The 19,662-nt window shown below is 58.6% G+C and overlaps 1 protein-coding gene across 3 annotated transcripts in view; it reads left to right on the top strand.

The window, feature by feature from the left end:
- The window catches only part of CAPN15 (calpain 15), a 50,932-nt gene extending 40,400 nt beyond the window's left edge, over positions 1 to 10,532 (top strand). For all 3 annotated transcript variants that reach the window (XM_062503679.1, XM_062503678.1, XM_062503677.1), the window contains 10 exons: positions 952 to 1,160; positions 1,365 to 1,548; positions 4,256 to 4,479; positions 5,319 to 5,444; positions 6,085 to 6,237; positions 6,402 to 6,563; positions 7,212 to 7,438; positions 7,629 to 7,789; positions 8,061 to 8,239; positions 8,652 to 10,532. In XM_062503679.1, the coding sequence (XP_062359663.1) occupies positions 952 to 1,160; positions 1,365 to 1,548; positions 4,256 to 4,479; positions 5,319 to 5,444; positions 6,085 to 6,237; positions 6,402 to 6,563; positions 7,212 to 7,438; positions 7,629 to 7,789; positions 8,061 to 8,239; positions 8,652 to 8,829 (1,803 nt within the window). In that variant the 3' untranslated portion in view covers positions 8,830 to 10,532. The remainder of the gene's footprint in view (positions 1 to 951; positions 1,161 to 1,364; positions 1,549 to 4,255; positions 4,480 to 5,318; positions 5,445 to 6,084; positions 6,238 to 6,401; positions 6,564 to 7,211; positions 7,439 to 7,628; positions 7,790 to 8,060; positions 8,240 to 8,651) is intronic.
- The last annotated feature ends 9,130 nt before the right edge of the window (positions 10,533 to 19,662 follow it).

The raw sequence follows: 19,662 nt of genomic DNA, 5'->3' as shown, positions 1-19,662 counted from the left end.
GACAACTATTAGCTGTAAAACACCCTCCTGCAAAAGAGGAGCTGGAGGTGCTAATTGAGGCACCACAAAGGAAGCATTCAGGTAGGATTGCCACAGAAGAGGAGGTCAACTACTAGTTCGGTGTGCATAAAGCTAATTTAAATCAGAGCCAGCTTTTGCAGAAAGAATTTAATTTAATTCAATTTAATTAACAATAACAAAGAAACACCTGTACTCATTTCACCCCGTGTTAGACTGAAAAAGCCACCCTTCTCCACTTGGTGAAGTTCTGTGCTTCTGTCCACGTAGTTAATGCCTATAGGATTACCTACCCTTCCACCCATCCTATTATTTATTATGCAGCAGGTATTGCAGGAGGGCTGGGATGTGGGATACTCTCACTCTGCAATTGCTTGCCTGGTTGTGGTCTGGCTGCATGCAATTGCAAAAGCTGCCCCTCCCATCCTGCATGGATGTGCCTGCGGGGTGGCACAGGGCTGCCAAGCCCAGCGTGTCCCCTCCCGGGCAGGGACAAGGCTCGGGTTGAGGTGTGTTTGTGTGCCAGGTGGCTCCTCGCAGCCTTGCTATTCACAGGCTTTGCTGCTTCTGGAGGCAGCCAAGGCCCCCCACAGCCCAGCTTTTAGCACCAGCACAAAGTGTGAGACGGTCTCTGCCCCGGGAGGCTCCTGTGAAACAGAAAAAGGCAGATTGGAGTCACGGCCGGGAGCTGGGGGCCGGAGGGGTGAGCCTGAGGCAAGGCTGAATGCTGGACTTGAAGCACAAGAAGTATCTCTGCTGCTGCCAGCAGACACCAGCTTAGTCCTGCCCCTCTGCAGGGCTGGGAAGGGACAGCCTGGGCCAGGCAGGAGGGCTGGGGGCTCTGCTGTCTCTCAGGGGGACTGTGGGAGGCTCTCCAGGACCCCAGTCCCAAATGGCTCCAACTGATGCTCTCCTCGCCTTTTGCTCTCACAGAACAAAGTCAATTTTGTAGACGACAGTTTCCCCCCTGGGCCCAGGTCCGTGGGGTTCCCAGAAGGTGACAGCGTGCAGCAGCGGGTGAAGCAGTGGCTGCGGCCCCACGAGATCAACTGCAGCATCTTCAAGGAGCGCTCGGTGAAGTGGTCAGTGTTCCGCACCCCCCGGCCCTCGGACATCCTGCAGGGACTGCTGGGCAACTGCTGGTAAGGGCGAGTGAGCCGGGCTCACACCTTCCTGCCCCTTCCCTCTTCCTCCAGCTCCTGCTAGGCCCCCTCAGCCCTACTCAAACCCATTTATGCCCTCAGGCTGTAGCCCATGTTCTGCTTCACCCCCTCCCAGCGCTGCATGGCCGGGCAGCTCCTGCTGCCCGCCCGTGCCCCGCTGAGGCTGCCCCGCCTGCCCGGCAGGTTCCTGAGTGCCCTGGCCGTGCTGGCTGAGCGGCCAGAGCTGGTGGAGAGGGTGATGATCACCAGGACACTGTGCCCCGAGGGTGCCTACCAGGTGCGGCTGTGCAAGGATGGCACGTGGACCACGGTGCTGGTGGATGACATGCTGCCCTGCGATGAATGTGGCTACCTGCTCTTCTCCCAGGTCAGTGCCACGGGGGGATGGCGTTGGCAGTGCTCGAGGGGGCAGGGAGGCTCATCCCAGGTTCTCTCAGAAGAGACAGTGGAAAGAGGCACTGCTGGGTGTGAGGCCCCTGCTTCATGCTGCATTTAGAGTGGTAGAGTCACTAAGGTTGGAAAAGGCCCCAAAGATCAGTCAAATCACTGATCACATACTCCCTGCCCACTAAAACATGCCACAAAGCACCACATTGACTTGTTTTTTGAACACTTCTAGGGATGGTGACTTCACCAGTGCCCTGGACAGCCCATTCCAATGCCTGATCACCTATCATTAAGGAATTTTCCTGATATCCAATCTAAACCTCCCCTGGTGCAACTTGAGGCTGTTTCCTCTTGTCCTGTCCTTTGTTCCCTGGGAGCAGAGCCCAATGCCCACCTGGCTGTCCCCTCCTGTCAGAGAGTTGTGCAGAGCCAGAAGGTTCCCCCCGAGCCTCCTTTTCTCCTGGCTTGAGCCCCTTTCTGGCTCCCTCAGCCCCTTCTGGTGCTCCAGCCCCTTCCCCAGCTCTGTTCCTTTCCCTGGACACCCTCCAGCCCCTCCACATCCTTCCTGTCATGTGAGGTGCCATTGACCTTCCAGCCCACCTGGGCACATCTGCCTCATGTTCAGCTGCTGCCAAGCAGCACTCCCAGGTCCTTTCCCAGCAGGTACCTCCCAGCTGCCCAAAGCCTGGAGCTGCCGGGGGATGCTCTGACAAGAATGGAAGATCCAGCACTGGTTGCACCCTGTTTGCAGCTCAGGACACTGCACTTTGCTGTGTCTTCAAGACAGCTGGACTCTCTGAGGCCATAATATATGTCTATTTAAGAACCTTTTTGGCATTTCCCAGGCTGCAGTGAAGAAGTTTCATTTTCGGTTGTTTTTCCCTCACTCCTACTTGCACCACAGCCATTTCAAGAGTGAGGGAAAACCACCCTTACTCTTCATATAAAAGGAAAACATTTTAACTTGTATGTTTTGCACTGTGAGGGACAGAGGGAAAGCTGTTTCTTTCCTCTGAGGGGAGGTCTGGCAGCTTGGCTGTGCCAGGGAGGGACTGTAGAGAAGGAGGGGATGGCACATGGAGCAGCCTGTTCCAAGCCAGTGCCCAGTTGCTCTGAGCACGCTGGGGTGGCATCTGCTCGGATCAATTGAGCTTCCTCAGCCCCTCCAGGACATCACTCTGCCCTGCCCTGCCCTGTCCTGCCAGGCCCAGGGGCTCTTGCTGGGATCATGTCCATGAAGGAGACTGAGAACGTCTCTATTGAAACTCAGGACACAAAATCTGCCAAGTACCACTGTCAGGAGGAGACAGGGACTGGGACTGCTGGCTTGGATTCCGTTCTGCTAATCCAGTCCTCTGGATTTTGAAACAGAGCCATGTCAGGACAGGACTCAAACTTCAGAGAAGGGAGCAAGAAGGAGTTGGTGTCTACATTTTGCCTCTCAGTAGGTAGAGGATACAGATGCATTTCTTTATTTCAGTATAAGATTTACCTGTCTTGGTTTTTATCTTTGCTTTCCATCTTCATGAATTTCAAGTCTGCTTTTGGAGTTTTTTCAAGATTGGAAGTTTTCACATGGGCTGGACTTGCCTTGCCTCTGTTTTCAGGGGCATCTGAATGGTGATTAGATTTTTCTGCTGAGTGTTCAGCTGTGGGAGCTGGATGTGGGGGATAAAAAAGGAAAATCAGAGTTTTAAAAATAAAAGAAAATCAGGCTCTTATCTGAGCTCCCTGGCTCTGGTTCAGGCAGAAATAAACAACATGGATTTTGTTGAGTGAGCGACCCAAAAACCAGCAAAAAAGCACTTTTAAGCTCTCTTTATCCATCAGAAAGAAATCTTCATTGCCCTCCTTTCCTCTGCCAGCTCTTGGCTGCCACCTGTGAGTCACACAGGCACAATGTACCAGTGATTTTCCCTGCTGTTCTCCAAGCACCGGATACCAAACCCCATTTACTGGGAAAAAACTTGCATCTTGTAATTAGGCTTTGTAGTTACTCCCTGTGCTGAACTAGAGGACTTTGCCAGTTCAAGTTTTTGGAGCTTGTCCTTGAAGCAGTGTCTGTGTTCCCTGGGTGGAATCTAAAAAGTCTCGTGGCCGTGTGTGCTCTGGGCAATCTCCTCTGCCAAAGGGCTGTTGTTTTGGGTTTCCAGAGGTCTGTGAGTTAAAGACAGCTGTTCCAGATGTACTCCACATCACAGAATCTTAGAATGCCCTGAGTGAGAAGGGACCCACAAGGATCATGAGTCCTACTCCTGGCCCTGCACAGGACACCCCAATAATCCCACCTTGTGCCTGAGAGCCTTGTCCAAAAGCTTCTTGAGCTCTGGGAGTCTTGGTGTCCTCTTCCATTATTAAATGGTTCTAAGTTCAGGTTTCGATGGATGGAAGGGGCTCAAGGTGGGCACCCACCCTGCCAGCCTGATTGTTTCACCCCAGGGTGAAGCTCTGTTAGTGTCCAGGCCTCTTGGGTGTTCATTCCAGGACTTCTTCCCAAGGGGAATTGAACTCTGCAAACAAAACACTGAACAAGGAGCAAACGGGTCACCTGTGGCCAAGGGGACAAGGTCCTGGCATGGCCTTGCTGCTCCTGCCTCTGGAGCCCCAGGAGGGCTGGTGGAGATGGCTGTGAGGGGCTTTCCCACCTCCTGCCCAGCGTGGTGACCTCTCCCTCCCTGTCTCTGCAGGCCCAGAGGAAGCAGCTGTGGGTGGCCCTCATTGAGAAGGCACTGGCCAAGCTGCACGGTTCGTACTTCGCCCTCCAGGCTGGGCGTGCCATCGAAGGCCTGGCCACGCTCACGGGGGCCCCCTGCGAGAGCCTGATGCTGCAGGTCAGCTCCACTAACCCTCGTGAGGAGCCCATTGACACTGACCTCATCTGGGCCAAAATGCTGAGTTCTAAGGAGGCTGGGTAAGACGAGGCAGGAGCAAGGACACTGGAGAGGGGGGTGAGGGGGAACATTCTTATCTTTAGAGGCTCAGGAGAGGGGTTACTAAATTAGCTGGGGTGGAGTCCGCCACCCTTGCCACTCATCTGGAGCATTGGTGGAGCTCCCACTCAAAGCTCTAAGAAATTATTTCTCCTGTGAGTAATTCTTATGTGAAATGAAGAGCCTGGTGAACTTCCCCTGCACGTCACTGCTGTCTTGCAGGAGTTAGGAAGTGGCACTGAGCCCACCTGCTTTACTTTGGGCTTTGTGTGAATGCTTGACCCTGCTTGTGTCTCCCACCCATATTAACTAATGTTTGCTTAATGACACCTGGCTAGCACTGGTCCAGAGGGGGCACAGCCAAAGCAGTGACCTCCTGCTCATCACTTGGGCAGGACGGCAGCTGGGTTGGCTGAAGGCTGGGATATGGGGCCACATAGATGGATAGCTCCCACCACATGGTGTCCCCCTAAGCCTGACTGGTGCAGACCTCTTGCTCCAAATAGTGTCCTCACCCCTGCCAACTTGTTTAGCTGATGGACCACCTGCCTTTCTCAGTGGCTTTCTGCTAGCCAGCAGAAGTGAGCAGAAATCGGGGGAGATTTGGAGCCTGGGCTCAGTGTGCACATGGGCAAGGGGAGTGAGCTCTGGCCAGCTGGGCACTGCCTGGGGAGTGTTGTTGATCCCAACAGTGTTGTTGCAGAGAGGGAGCATCCAGGAGCCTCCTGGAAGGAAGCTGTCCCATACCTTGAGTGATAGGGATGAGCTTCTCCCCACACCAGGCCTGGCAGGACCCCAAGGGTTTGCTGTCCCCATGCAGGTTCCTCATGGGTGCATCCTGTGGTGGAGGCAACATGAAGGTGGATGATGTGGCCTACGAGAGCATGGGGCTCCGGCCCCGGCACGCCTACTCCATCCTGGACGTGCGGGATGTCCAAGGCTTCAGGTGAGCTCAGGCTGGAGCCTGCCATGGCACTGCACTGCTCCTGCCAGCAGGAAGCCTGGGGACAGATAACTGAGGACATGGTGAACAGGACCCTGGGGACTCTTTGGTGTCCCATCCTCATGGCCAGCAAGGATGACACCATCCTAGGCTGTCACATAAATGCAGTGTTGTCATATAAGCTGTCCTTGCTGGTGCTGGTTCCATGTCCAGGGGTAGAGTGTTTCACCTGGTCTCACAAGACACAGAGGACTGAGTTGAGCTCTCGCTTCAGTGAGGTGCTCAGAGGATATTGCTCACCTTTCGGTGGAGGGGAGATAGAAATGGGTGCCACCCTGACAGCTGGGCTGCTGTGGGAAGCTTTATTTTTAGTCATGTCACTCTCAGCAGCCACTCCCCTGCTAAGCCCCTTCTCCACAGCACCTGGCTGAGCCCCTTTGGGCAGGGAAGGACAGAGGGAGCAGCAGCAGGTCCAGATCCACAGGACAGGCGCACCTAGGGCCACGATGTGGGCAACACATTAGTTCTGGGTTGCTGGGGGGGCGGTTTGGAAGGCAGGAGTGAACGGGGTGTCCTTTTGTTGGAGGGGAAAGGCTGGGTCTTTCCTCCCTTCTGGGTCTCTGACACTTTTCCCCTTCCCCAGGTTACTGCGGCTCCGGAATCCCTGGGGCCGCTTCTCCTGGAACGGCAGCTGGTCGGATGAGTGGCCACACTGGCCACTCCCCCTGCGCCATGACCTGATGCCCCATGGCAGCAGCGAGGGTGTCTTCTGGATGGAGTACAGTGACTTCATCAAGTATGGCACCGCCAGAGGCAGAGCTGTGGGGTGGGGAACAGGACAGGGATGGAAAACGGGACACGGGGTGATGATGGGGCAGGCGGGACCAGTCATCCCTAGGGAATGTGGGTGTCCTGCAGCATGCAGGGTGCCCATAGGGCCTGAGCTCGGCTTCCCCACAGGTATTTTGACTCCGTGGATATCTGCAAGCTCCATTCAGACTGGCACGAGGTGCGTGTGCAGGGCATGTTCCCCAACAAGGCCAGCGGGCCTGTGACGGTGACGTCGCTGACGGTGTTGGAGCGTGCAACTCTGGAATTTGCCCTCTTCCAGGAGGGCAGCAGGTGAGCTGGGCAGGGCAGTGAAACTGGTGGGGCTCAGCCTGCAGAAAAGGAGGCTCAGGGGCAACCTTCTGGCTCTGCACAACTCCCTGACAGGACAGGGCAGTCAGGTGGGGGTAAAGCTCTGCTTTCAGACAGGATAGGGTAAATGGCCTCAAGTTGCTCCAGGAGAGATTTAGATGGGATATTGGGGAAAATTTCTTCACTGAAAGGGTAGTTGGGCCCTGGCACAGAGCCCAGGGCAGTGGTGGAGTCCCCATCCCTGGAAGGATTCAAAAACCTTATGGATGTGGCACTTGGGGACATGGGTTAGTGGTGACCTTGCCAGTGCTGGGTTAATGGTTGGACTTGATGATCTTAGAAGATTTTCCCAACATTAATGATGTCACAATTCTGTGATTCTGTGGGCCCAGAAGATATCCAAACACACTGACATCTCACCACATGGCATCCCCCAGGGTCACAGAGCTCAGGATGGGCCCCCGTCACCATCTCTCCAGATCTTGGGAACTGGCTCACGTTTAGCTGGAACCCAACTCCTGAATGCAGGGCTGGTTCCTAGGGCTGGATATTTGGGGCAGTGGGGATAGCTCTTCCCTGGATCTGCAGCCTGTGTCCTAGGTGATATGTGACCCTTCCTTCCTGACACAGGAGGTCAGACACAGTGGACAGCCACTTGCTGGATCTGTGCATCATGGTTTTCCGGGCCACCTTCACCAGTGGCAACAAGCTGAGCCTGGGCCGGCTGATGGCCCACAGCAAACGAGCTGTCAAGAAGTTTGTCAACTGTGACGTGATGCTGGAGCCGGGCGAGTACGCGGTGGTGTGCTGTGCCTTCAACCACTGGAGCAGTGCCCTGTCTGGCCCTGCTGCCCAGGGTGAGGGGATGGAGGGGCCCTGGGGGAGGGAGAGGTGCCAAAGGCCTTGGTTCTCATCATGGGGACCTTCTTGAGGGCAGAGGTTGCCTTTTGCATGTTGCACATCCATCAACCCAACCAGCACCATGCTCCTGGGGATTGTGGAACTGGTGATGGTTCCCTGATTCCCCTTCCTTGTGTGTCTGTGCAGCTTCCAGTCCCACCAGCAGCCGACCAGCCACTGATTATTCCAGCTACATCCTGGCTATCTACAGTTCCCGCCTGGTGATGGTGGAGCAGGTGGAGGCACAGCCCACCACACTGGCAGATGCCATCATCCTGCTGACTGAGAACAAGGGCGAGCGCCACGAGGTGGGTGGGGAGCACAGGGAGAGGGGGTTACTGTGAGGAGGGGGGTGATGCTGCCAGGGGGAGCCTGGACCTGTGGGGTCCTCAGGCAGGGCTTGGGCAGGGCTGTGCCAGCTCTGGCTGCCACCTTGGATGCCCACCCCCTTTGCTCCCTGGAGCAGCATGTGGCTCCTCAGCAAATGGGCAGCCCTGGGCTGGAGTTGAAGATGACAGCGCAGGGGTTTTGATTTGGGGTGCCCGGAGGCTTCATCCCCTTCCCTGCTGTCTGCCCCAGGGCCGTGAGGGGATGACCTGCTACTACCTGACCCACGGCTGGGCAGGGCTCATCGTGGTGGTGGAGAACCGGCACCCTAAGTCCTACCTGCACGTGCAGTGCGACTGCACCGACAGCTTCAACGTGGTGTCCACACGGGGCAGCCTCAAGACACAGGACAGCGTTCCTCCCCTGCACAGGTCCGGGGTAGGCAGGGGTGGGTCAAGAGGGCTGGCAGGAGGCTGGGAGAAAGTCAGAGCCCAGGCTGGCAGGGAGGTGTGAATAGGGTGGGATTCCTGAGGCAGAGGTGGGATTGCCAGGACAGGGTGGGATTCCTGAGGCAGAGGTGGGATTGCCAGGGCAGGGTGGGATTCCTGAGGCAGAGGTGGGATTGCCGGGACAGGGTGGGATTGCCAGGGCAGGGTGGGATTCCTGAGGCAGAGGTGGGATTGCCCAGACAGGGTGGGATTCCTGAGGCAGAGGTGGGATTGCCAGGACAGGGTGGGATTCCTGGGGCAGAGGTGAGATTGCCAGGACAGGGTGGGATTTCTGGGGCAGAGGTGGGATTGCCAGGCCAGAGGCTGCTGCCCTGAACCCCTGGCTCTCTCACAGGCAGGTGTTGGTGATCCTGTCCCAGCTGGAGGGCAACGCCGGCTTCTCCATCACACACCGCCTGGCACACCGCAAAGCCACCCAGGCCTTCCTCAATGACTGGGTGCTGACAAAGGGCACCCACAACCCGCTGCTCACGCCCGAGGTGGCCGGGCTGCACGGCCCCCGGCCCCTATGACGAAGAGCTCCCCCTCCCTGCCCCGCTGCCCCGTTCCTGTCACCGAGCCGCTGGCCCGGGGTGCCCCCCGAGCCACCAGCACTGAGCTGTGGGGCAGAGCCAGTGGCACCCCCAGCACTTTGCCCCACGCTGCAGGGCCGGGGTGAGTTCTCAGGGCCAGCACCAGCCCTGCCTGCTGCCCCCTGCCCTGGCACCACTGCCTCCCACGCACTTTACAAGGAGCAGCTGGGGGCATGGGGCCATCTCAGGATCCCACCTGCCCCGTACCTGTGCTGGGCCCGATGTCCTCTGCCCGCCCCGGGGACTGTGGGAGAGGGAGGGGCTGGAAGTTGCTGTCAAGACCCCTTCCAGGCACCACGCTCAGGACTCTGCCCCTTCCCGTGGTGCCAGGGCACTGGCGCTGCAAAAAGAAGAATATACCTCTGATGTCTGTCCGTCTGTGTGACCCTCCGTCTGTCCCCGGGCCCTTCCCACTGTCTTGTTGCCCCCTTTGTCTGCTGCCAGGACCAGTGTGGTGCTGAGGTTGGGCTGGGGAATGCCAGGGTCACGCTGCCATGATGCCACCCATGCCAGGGACCCCCCCACCCATCCTGGGTGCTGGGGCTAGGGGGGAGAGGGCACAGGGTTATTGCAGAAAGCTGCTGCTGAGGGGGTTTTGCTGTGGTTGGGGTGAAACTCAGAGGTTTCACCACCTCCTCCTCGACTTAGGGTGGGGAGCAAGGCCTCGGGTGTTGCTGGCAGGGGCTGCAGTTCCAGGGCCCCTCTCCCCGTCACACAAGTGTTACTATGCAAAGGTGGGAGCAGTGCCTGCAGAGAAGCCATGGCCTGAGCTGGGCTCAGCCCCCAGCACTGCCCTGTGCCCCATGGAGGGAATGTGGGCAGCAGGTACAGACCCGGGGTCAGGAAGCAGATCCCTGGAATTAGCACGAGTCCATGTGGTGGGGTGGAGGAGGTTTTGGGGGAGATGCAGAGAGCCCACTCCAGAGCCCGAGGGCTGTGGGAGGCAGTGAGCACAAGGTGAGTGCTGCTGGCCCTGTGGGTGCTCCAAGGTGGGGGCTGATCCTGGAGGAAGCTGCACCCCATGTTTTCAGGGCATTGTGGCTCTCTGATTTGACGCGTGTGTGTGTGTGTGTGTGTGTGTGTGTGTGTGTGTGTTTTGGGGGTCCCCCTGTGTACTGTCTCCTTCCTGAGCTGTGTGGACTTACAGCTGAGGGGGGGCGATGGGCAATGCTGGACCCTGTTCTGGCAGGGACTGTGCTGGGGGGTCTTGCACCCCAAATCCTGCACCAGCAGCTGGGCTGGGCAGGGGGTGCAGAGGGCTCTGCCTGACCTGTCCCTCAGTGTCCCCTGGGGATTGGGGGGTGGTGGGGGTGTGGGCTGCCCTGGCACCCTCCCAACCCCCCTCCAGCTGGGGCTGCTGAGCCAAGCTCTGTCTGTATTTCTGTTTGTTGATCTGTTTTCTCTCTTTCCAGCTCCTTCCTCCTTGGGATGATTTGTCCTTCACTTTTTTTTCTCCTCTCTCTTTCTGTCTTTCTGAGCTGTGAATATTTTTAACCCTGTAAATACTGTCCAGCTCTTCAAAATCATAGGATATTTTATCAATTGTAAATCAGATCAGTAATCCCTGTATGATACGAATTATCCATGGGTGGTTTTCAAACTCAGGTTCTGATGGACCAAATAAAGTTTTGTTTTTTACTGAAGCTGCCTGTCTTTGCTGTGGAAGAGACAAAAGGGATGAGTGGGCTGGTTTGAGCGCCAAAGCAATGGGTCTTGAAGGCATTTCCATGGAGCAGTGACAGTGGGTGCTGTGGGGAGAGCTGAGCACCAGAAAAAGGAGGATTCGAAGCTGTTGTTTAGGAGTGCAGAAAGGGGCGGAAATAAAGCAAAACAAAAGCAAAATCCAGAAATTCCCATAAAATGAGCATTGTTCTCTCGCAGGACCAAGCAGGGTTGTGCCGTGGCCGGGAGAGGGCACCCACCATCCGCCTGGATGCTCTCCCGCTCCTGCCTCAGTTTCCCCACCCATTCCATGCCGGGCAGCGCGATGCCCGTGCCCACTGCATCGCCGGCATCGTGTCCAGGCTGGGGATACAGGAGCAGCTCCCTCCTCGCAGCAGCCAGGGCAGCACCCCTGCTCCCTGCCGTGCCTTTGTCCGGCGGCGGGGCCGCCTGGCGCGGGGAGAACTTTCCGGCTGAGTGGAGGCGGCCGGCTGCCAGCCCGCTCTCGCCCGGGGTGGGCACCTTGAGACCAGTAGGGAGAGACAGAAGGAGAGGATTTCGCTCTTTCTTACAGCAACTTGTAATAGATTTTTCCGGGCGAAACATCTTTGCATTCAGGAGGCCCTGTCACAAGCCATCAGCCTCAGCCAGGGAGAAACAGATGGAGAGTTAATTTTGGCGGGGAGGGCACTGCCACGCTCCCTCCTCTCCCTCAGTCTGTTCAAGGGAGAGGAGCCGGGTTTAACCCTCGCGGCCGTGCCGCCCCTCGCTGCTGCCTCCTGGCGATCCCGGGGGGTTGTGGGGCCACCACGGTCCCCCCGCCCCGCTCTGTGCCAAGGACAGGCCGGGACATCTCAGCGCAGTGACCTGGTCTTGTGATGACCAGCCCAGGTGGGTGATCATGTCCTGCCTTCCCACGGCTCCGCGTCCTGGTGAGCCCCGCGCCTGCCAACACACTGGGAGCAAATCCTGCCATGCCAGGAGCTTGGCACGGCAGTGCCCGGTGCGGCCGGGGACACTCGGGTGGGCTGGTGGTGGAGGGGACACCATCTCCCAAGAGATGTCCACGTGTGTGGCAGTGGAGGGCAATGATTCTGTCTGAACGCTTTGGGAGCCCTCAGAACACCCCCGACATCACGGACCGGGCTGAGAGCAGCGGTGTAGCCGTGGAAGAGGTGGAGGTGAAATCAAACCCTAATTGTGCCTGATTCCCAAGGGCTGTGAGGCAGCACTAACTGCTTTATAATTACAAATAATTGTGCGGCAAAAGATAAAACTGTGTTTGACACGTCAGCTCTGGAGGAGGGTGTTGCTTCATAAGGAAATTTGTCATCCCTTGGCTGTCAGTCTTAAGCCTGAGGTCTGAAGGGAGAGATGGGGCGGGCAGAGGGAGCAGTGGGTCAAGGGAAGGATGGATGGAAGGGAAGGATGGACAGCAGGATGCTGTGCAGAGGAGATGAAGGAGGAGTGCTGTGGCACCAAGCCGTGGGAAGAGCAGCGGCACAGGTGTGATAGCTGAGGTAGGGAGCAGTCAGGGGCTGTCCCACTGCCCTGGCAAGGCTGAGACACCTCACCCGAGTAGCTGTGACTGCAAAAATGACAGCACAAGTCACCCCCGGGGTGACCAGCTCATCTGGTGGGACAGCATGAGCAGGGCCGGCTGCCAGGGCCATGTGAGCCCACCCCGCTGCTGCTGCCGTCCCGCCGGTCCCCTCCACCCGCAGGGCTGGTGCTGCTCCTCCCTGGGCACACGCGAGGATGCTCGGGCAGATGAAGGTGAAGGGTGGTCGGGAGCTGGAACAGGGTGCCCAGAGAAGCTGTGGCAGCCCCTGAATCCCTGGAAGTGTTCAAGGCCAGGTTGGACACTGAGGCTTGGAGCAGCCTGGGATAGCGCGAGGTATCCCGTGGCAGGGGGTGAAACGGGATGGGCTTTAATGTCCCTTCCAACGCAAACAAGTCCGGGATTCTCGGAGGCAGTTTCATCAGTACGGTCACCACCCCTTGACCTGCTGAGGCCAGAGAAGTATCCCCCGGGGGCAGAGGTGGGAGTGTGGATCCTTGCTGTGGGATCTGGCCGGGATCTGGCCACTCGTCAGGTCCTGGCACCGCCGGGACCCCGCGGCTGCTCGGGGAGGGGGCACGTCAGGGAGCGAAGGCTCGAGCACTCTCTGTGATTCACTCTGACTATAATGGGAGCTGCTGGTGAATATTTTATAGCTCCCACAGGCCAGATAGAACATATTGTGCATTTTACGCCACAAATCTCCGCCTGGAGACAGAGGGAAGCTTTAAAAAGAGCAGCGCCCGTGCTGCGATGGGTTGAGGGGGGCAGAGCTGCAGCGCCGGTGCCAGCGTGAGCATCGCAAGGGTGTTGTCGCCCACCTCTGTCACCCTCCCCGGGGGTGCCGGTGGGTGCCCTGAGCCCAGCAGCGGCCCGGGCACGGGGGATGATGCTCTGCGGCCGCAAGACCAGGCTGCGGTGGGTGGCTGCGGCCGCTGCCCCGGGCCAGGCCTGGCAGCTCTGCGGCTCTGCGGCGCAGGCGAAGTGCTTTGCCCGGGGCTGAGCCCTGCAGGAGGGTCCCTGCCTGCGCCCCGGCCTGCCTCCCCCTTCGTCAATAATGCAGCCCCTGCCCCGGGCGCCCGCCGGCGCTGCCCGCAATAATGGATCGGGATGCGAGCGGCCCCCTCCTCATCCTCCGCTGGGTCCCGCGCTCCCTGCCAGGAGCTGGAGAGCCACGGAGGAGCCTTCACCTTCACCTGCACCAGCAGCTGCTACTGCCCAGGCAGCAAGCACAGGGACGGGAAACCCCATCCTCACCCCGGCACCCCCAGAGGGAGCGGGCGCCGCTGGGGCCAGAGCTCCGGCCTGGCCGCGCTCAGGAGGGACACAGGGCACGGTCATCACTGCCACCGTGTGCCAGGGACCTCAGGCTGGGACCTCCAGCCCTGCTGAAGGGCCGTGCGTGCACGGGTGAGCTCTGAGTGTCAGGGTGCTCAACCTGCTCCCATCGAGCACGTTCAAGTGCCAGGCAGGGAAATATTGCTGATCCTGCAGCTGCCTGCACCCACCTGGGCTGGGCTAGAGCCGGGGGAGGGACCTGGGACCACTGCAGCCGCGGGAAAGAGGAGAAGGAGGAGGAGGAGGAGAAGGATAGAAGCACAGGCACCAGTGGGTCAGGGGCAGCCCACGGGTGCTGCTGTAGGTGGTGACCGGCCCTTTATCCTCCCAGCCCAGAGACCCCCAGCCACCACCCAGTGGGATGAGGATCTGATGCTTGGGGTCATTTTCTTCTCTCTTCTGATGAGGGAGAAAGCCCCCGAGATCAGGCCCAGGTTACTTAGAGAGCAGTGCCCAGTCCCCTGACAGGGCCGTGCAAGTTGAGAGGGCACAAGCAGCCACCAGAGAGGACCAGCCTGTGCCTCATCATGGACCCTCCACCTCCCATGTCCGCAGCTCTGGTGTGTGAGCAGAGCCCTCCAACATCCCCCCACTTCTGAATGGGGGTACGGCAGAGCTGCAGAGGGCAGGGGTGGAGCTGCCCTGGGGTGCTCACCTGGGGATCACGGTGGCACACGGCCGGGCGGCTTCACAGCAGGGCTGCCATGACATCCACGCTGTCCCTTGGCTGAGTTTCCCCAGGGACGAGGTCACCCAGAGAGACATGAGGAAGGGGAAGACTGCCGGGATGAAGAGGAAGATGCCATCCCAGGACGGCTCCTCTCGTCCTCCTCCTCGTCCTCCCGGGCTTCATCCGAGGGTTGCGGGCGCGGGGCCGCGCAGGGTCCGGGCCGGCACAGCTGGAGCCGCCCGGCCGGGCTGTCACGGGCAGGGCTATCGAATCTGAAAGCAATTAAAGCCATCACCAGCGCTCGCTCGGGGCTGGCTCCAGGCTGCAGGGAACCTGCCACAACAGATCATGTGCTCGATGCTGCTGGCCCGAGGACCTGCTCCCACCCGCGCCCCGACACGCAGCGGTGCCAACCCCGCGCGGGGGAGCACGGGCTCGGCCAGGGCGTGAGGCCACCGTGACGGGCCACAAGGTAGCCCAGGTAGGCACCTCGCTCCTGCTTCCCCTCCATGGGGTTCAGCTGCCCGGGGGCTCGGCACAGGGACTCGGCTACCAGCTTCGGTCGCGGCCGCTTGTGGTGACGAGGAGCTGGCGGTGCTGCGGTAGCGCAGGGAGTTCCCGTGGGTCCCGGGGAGGGTTTGTACCGTGGGGCTGGCGTGGGCACAGCTGGCAGCTGCCTCCACCCGTGGATTTTCCCGGCAGAGTGTCCATAGCTCGTGACCCATGACTTGTTCCACACAGTGACAATGGGGACAGCCCCAGCGGGTCGTATCCTGGGCTGGGGGCAAAAAGCTGATCTCGGCAGCTGCTGGAAGCAGGGTGGGTGACGGAGGGGTGCTGTGGAGGGGCAGCACCTCTCTATCGTGGGGTGAGGAGGGGACTCTCACCAAGGCCCTTCTACCCTGGAATTCCCTTTCCCTTTTCCCGACGGGGAGCAGTGCCAGGATCACCTGCCCTCCTCCTCCCCCATCACTATTTTGGGGAATTTGCTGCCGCCTGCCCCTCTCCCATGGCTGGGGGTCTGATCCAGCCTTCCAGGAGCATCTCCCGGGGCTAAGGCCATGCCGGTGCTCCCGGCGGGGCGAGGCGGGCCGGGGGGTCCCCCCTCCTCGGGCACCGCACAGTTAAGCAGAAGTTTGCTGGTACGGAAGTTGCACATTGTCTTGAGGCACATTTTCTGTTTTTTCACTTGTGAAATATTTCTGTCAGAACCAGTTAATGTACAAATTAGCAGCGGTGGTCTCTCTTACGTCTTCTGACTCACTAATTTGACAGGGGGTGTTTCGGTGGCGGAGCTCACTCTTGACAGGCAAACGGGAGGTCAGGGACCCGCAGGGGGAGGAGGCACCAAGCCGCAGCTTCCCAAGGGTCTTCTCCTTCCTAGCCCACCCCACCGTTCCTGTTCACTCAGCCCTGGCTGGAGCAGTTAAGCTCGGGTTTGGTGGTTTTTTCCCCTTAAACGAAATTTTCCCCAAAAAAGGGGGGAAAACGGGCTCTTGGGGTGGGGTGGGGGGAGTCCAGGAGTGGGAGTTATGCTTCTGGTGTCCTACTGGCAAACCCAAGGGATCCAGCATGAGGAAGGAACACAGACATGGGAAGGGTTCCCTGCACCACGGTCACATCCTTCACCTTCTCCAGCCTGGGAATTCAGCTCTGCATTTCAGGATGCCCCCCATCCCCTCAAGAGCCCCCCTCCTCCTCCTCCTGCCATTAGAGAGAAACTAATTGATGTTCCTATTCTCTGTGCACATCATAATCCCTCCACCCCGGGTTACCGATGAGCCAAGGGGCTTCACAGCTCTCTCTTACTTCTCCATCTGTATCCCTGGGATATTGGTCAGATGGGGGGGCCCAGCGCTGCTGGAGGGGCTGGGGGCAGCGGCTGTGGAGGGAGCATCCAGAGCTGGCTGTGCCTGCAGGATGCAGCCCCGGCGCTGAGCAATGCTCTGGACCATGGCGTGCAAGCTGTCCCTGGGCCAGAGGCTGGTGTGACAGATGGGCCCCGCGCCGTGCCCCGAGGTCAGCAGCTTCCCCAGGCCCTCTGCTGAAAACCAGCAGCCTCTGCCCATGCCACCCTCCTCTGGCATCCAGGCTCTGCAGACAGTTGGCCCAGGATGGGGCTGGGTGGAACTGGGCACCTCCTGGAGCAGGGGAAGGAGCTGCATCTGTGGCTGCTGCCCCCAGCCCTGCTGCCCCCAGCCCTGCTGCCCCCAGCCCTGCTGTACAAGCTATGCAGCTGCCAGGGGCTGGGAAAGAGCCCAGGAAGGTGACCCTGGCTATGGGAAGGGCAGCTTCAGTGCACATGGATGCAGCTCTCTCCTTCTCATGTCCCCTCTTTCTACTGGTGATTGCTGAGGGCTTTGTGAGGGTTGAGGTCTCCTGCTCATTGAGTTTACTTTTAAAGAGCTAACCTCCCCCATCCTGTGACCAGCAGCCACCTGTGGCAGACCCCTGCAAAATCCTTCCTCTTTGGGTCAAGCAGGGTGCCTGGGTGACCAGATTTGGTATTTTATCCTGAAGTGTTCTGAGCTGAGATCTCAAACCAGCCCAGCCATGGTCCCCACCTCCCACAGGGTTCAGGTCTGTTTTCAAAGATTCTGTACCCAAATCAGACCCCCGAGATGTTACCCTGTACCAGTGAGACACCAGTAATAGTGAGAAAGACAGTTTTATATCCCACTGCATAGAAACAGTATCTTGGTCTAGCCTCTTCCAGGAGCCCCTTGGCAGCAGCAGCAGATCTGGAAAGGAACTGGAAACTCCTGGTTCCACTTTCTCAATGAAAATGGAAGTCTGCTTTCCAGTGGTGAATCCATGCCCAGCTGGCAGATGAACCAGTCTGTGGTGATGCTGGCAAGGATGCCTAGGTGGTCCCTACACAGCCCTGCACCACAACATGGAGGTGATCATGACCCTTGAAGGAGCTCAGATCTATCATCGGACCCTCCTTGTCACAACAAGGCCAGTATCAGCAGGATTCATAGGAATCACCCACCCCAGCACCTGTTGGCAGCTCCATGAAGATATCCCACTTCTTTCCATACCTTAGAAATCCTCCCTGGCCACGAACTGGCATGGAAACCACCCTGCTTCCAACAGGGACAGCTGCCTGCTGCTTCTACCACTTCTGGTTCACTTTTGGCAAAAGGATTTGAACAGAGGATTGACTGGGAGAGAGCTTTAGAGTGAGGCAGCAGCTTTCCCTCTCAGCCAGATCCTGGTCACCTTGGGGCCACCTGAGAGGCCCCATCATTCCAGGGTGTCATTGCAATGGAGACTCTCTGAGAACAGGGTAGGATTGGATAATACAGAAAAATTCATCCCTATGGGGATGGTGAAGGCCTGGCACAGGGTGCCCAGTGAAGCTGTGGCTGCCCTTGGGTCCCTGGAAGTGTCCCAAGTCATGTTGGGCAGGACTTGGAGCAACCTGGGATAGTGAATGGTGTCCCTGCTCACGGCAGGGAGTGGAACAAGATGATCTTTGAGGTCCTTTCCAACCCAAACCATTCCAGGATCCTACAAATGGCTCCCCATGGCACACGCAGTGGCTCAGGGAGGGCTCTGTACAGGACTTGCGGTGGCTTTTAGGGGCTGCCTGGGGACTCCAGTGGGGAATAACCCACCTTCAGGAAAGCCTGGTGTGGTTGGAAAGCAGAGACAGCTCAGAGCTGATGGATGACCCAGGGCTGCTGCAGAGACCTCCCTAAACCCAGCCCCTGCCAGGGTGGGTGTCTGGCTCTGTCTAGGGCTCCTCAGCCCTTCTGTATCCCACGGTGCTCCAAAAGCTTCCACGGCAGCAGCGCTGGCACATCCAGTTCCCACCGCCGCCCCAGCACGGCTCTGGCCGCGTCCCAGCAGGGACAGGAGCGGGACCGTGGCTGTCCAGCCCGGTACGAGGGGCTGCAGGAGCGGCAGCAGCTCCGCCGCTGCCTGCGAGGGAGCTGCCGCATGCAGAGGCGGCCGGGGCGAAACAGCTCAGGCAGCGCAAATCGACTGTGACAGCCCCAGAAAGGCTGAGCCCGGGGGTGCGGAAAAATACAAGTTAGTTTCCTTTTCCTTACCATATGCTCCCCTTCAGCTGTGGGCGGCAGGATAATTACTGCCATCCACCATGCTGGTCTGGCTTGTCACACAGGCTGCCGCCTGCTCCGCGGCGAGGGCTGAGCCGGCACCGCCTCCCCGGCGGTCCCACGTGTGTGACACGCTGGGATTTGGCTTCCTCGGCCGCAGGTTTGGTTCTTCCCGGCACCAGGGATATCAACTTGAAAGCAGCAGAGTGGGGGAGAGAGATGCAGCCCCTTTCCTCTCAGTTGTGTCACCTTGCTGTTGACTTTGGTGTTAGTTCCTCTTCACTAGTGACCCCCAGCTGTGCTGTAGCCAGGTGAGGACCCCTTGTCCCTCTTCACAGGATGCTGCTGGGGGTTGTCCTGTGCTAGATCCCGTGCCTGGATGCCAGGAGTCCTCTGGAGACAGCCACTGGTTGGGCAGATTAGAAGACAAGCTCTGCGGGGCACCCCAATGGTCGGGGAGGGGGCAGGTTGTGAGTAGAGGGCTGGACCAGAACATCTCCAGAGGCATTTCCAAGTCCCAGGAGGGCTGGGGCTCTGTGGGGATGCAGCTGGGGCCGTGCAGGGGGAACACCACGGGCCGAGGGATGCGCTGTCACCCTGGTGTGGGCAGGACACCCTTCTGCCCTGCAGGAGCAGGCTGGGGGCTGGCAGGGGAGCAGCTCTGTGCCTGGACTACGAGGTCCATAAAAATGGGATGGAACTCTGCTACAGTCCCTGGACAAGCACCCATGGCTCTGTCCTCCAGGACCATGTAGACCAGAAACCTTGAATCATGGCTGGTTCCTGGTACCCTCAGAGATTCTCTCTGGTCAGGGACAGGTTTTTCATGGTAATCACTCTCCCTGGGCATGGAGTTTTCGTTTCCCAGTTAATGCCTGGCTTGAACATAAACTGCTTCAGTGTCCTCATTTAGAGAAGAGAAGAATGAAGCTTCAACCAGAGATGGATGAAGCTGTAGCTGCCCCTGGATTCCTGTAATTGTTCCAGGACAGCTTGGACAGGGCTCGGAGCAACCTGATCAAGTGGAAGGTGTCCCTGCCCGTGGCAGGGGGTGGAATGAGATGAGCTTTGAGGTCTCTTCCAAACTGTTCCAAGATTCTTTGAGGAGCCTTGGCACACACTCAGCATCTTGCAAGACTTGTTTCTCACTGTGGACAACGGGACCTGAATGGGGACACGGTGCCACAAATCGATGTGGTCTTTCCAGACTGCAACAGCAGCCTCTGCCTAGCCACGGGCTGTGCTTCCCATTGCTGCAGCTGCTCCTTCTGTGGTTCCTGTGGTGCCAAGAGCACCACAGCCCCCAGTCCTGAGCCCCATCCGTCATGAATTTGGACAGCACGTTTACTCAGCACCTGCCCCCGCCTCAGTTTCCCCATCTCATCTGATCCCTCTCCCTCACCACAGCAGCATCCCGAAGGAGCTGGACAATGGCAGCCGAAACACTGGGAGATGCAACAGCTGAATAAACC

The sequence above is a fragment of the Cinclus cinclus genome, chromosome 16, assembly GCF_963662255.1.
Source record: "Cinclus cinclus chromosome 16, bCinCin1.1, whole genome shotgun sequence".
NCBI lineage: Eukaryota > Metazoa > Chordata > Aves > Passeriformes > Cinclidae > Cinclus > Cinclus cinclus.
This window is presented reverse-complemented; position numbering and strand designations above follow the sequence as displayed.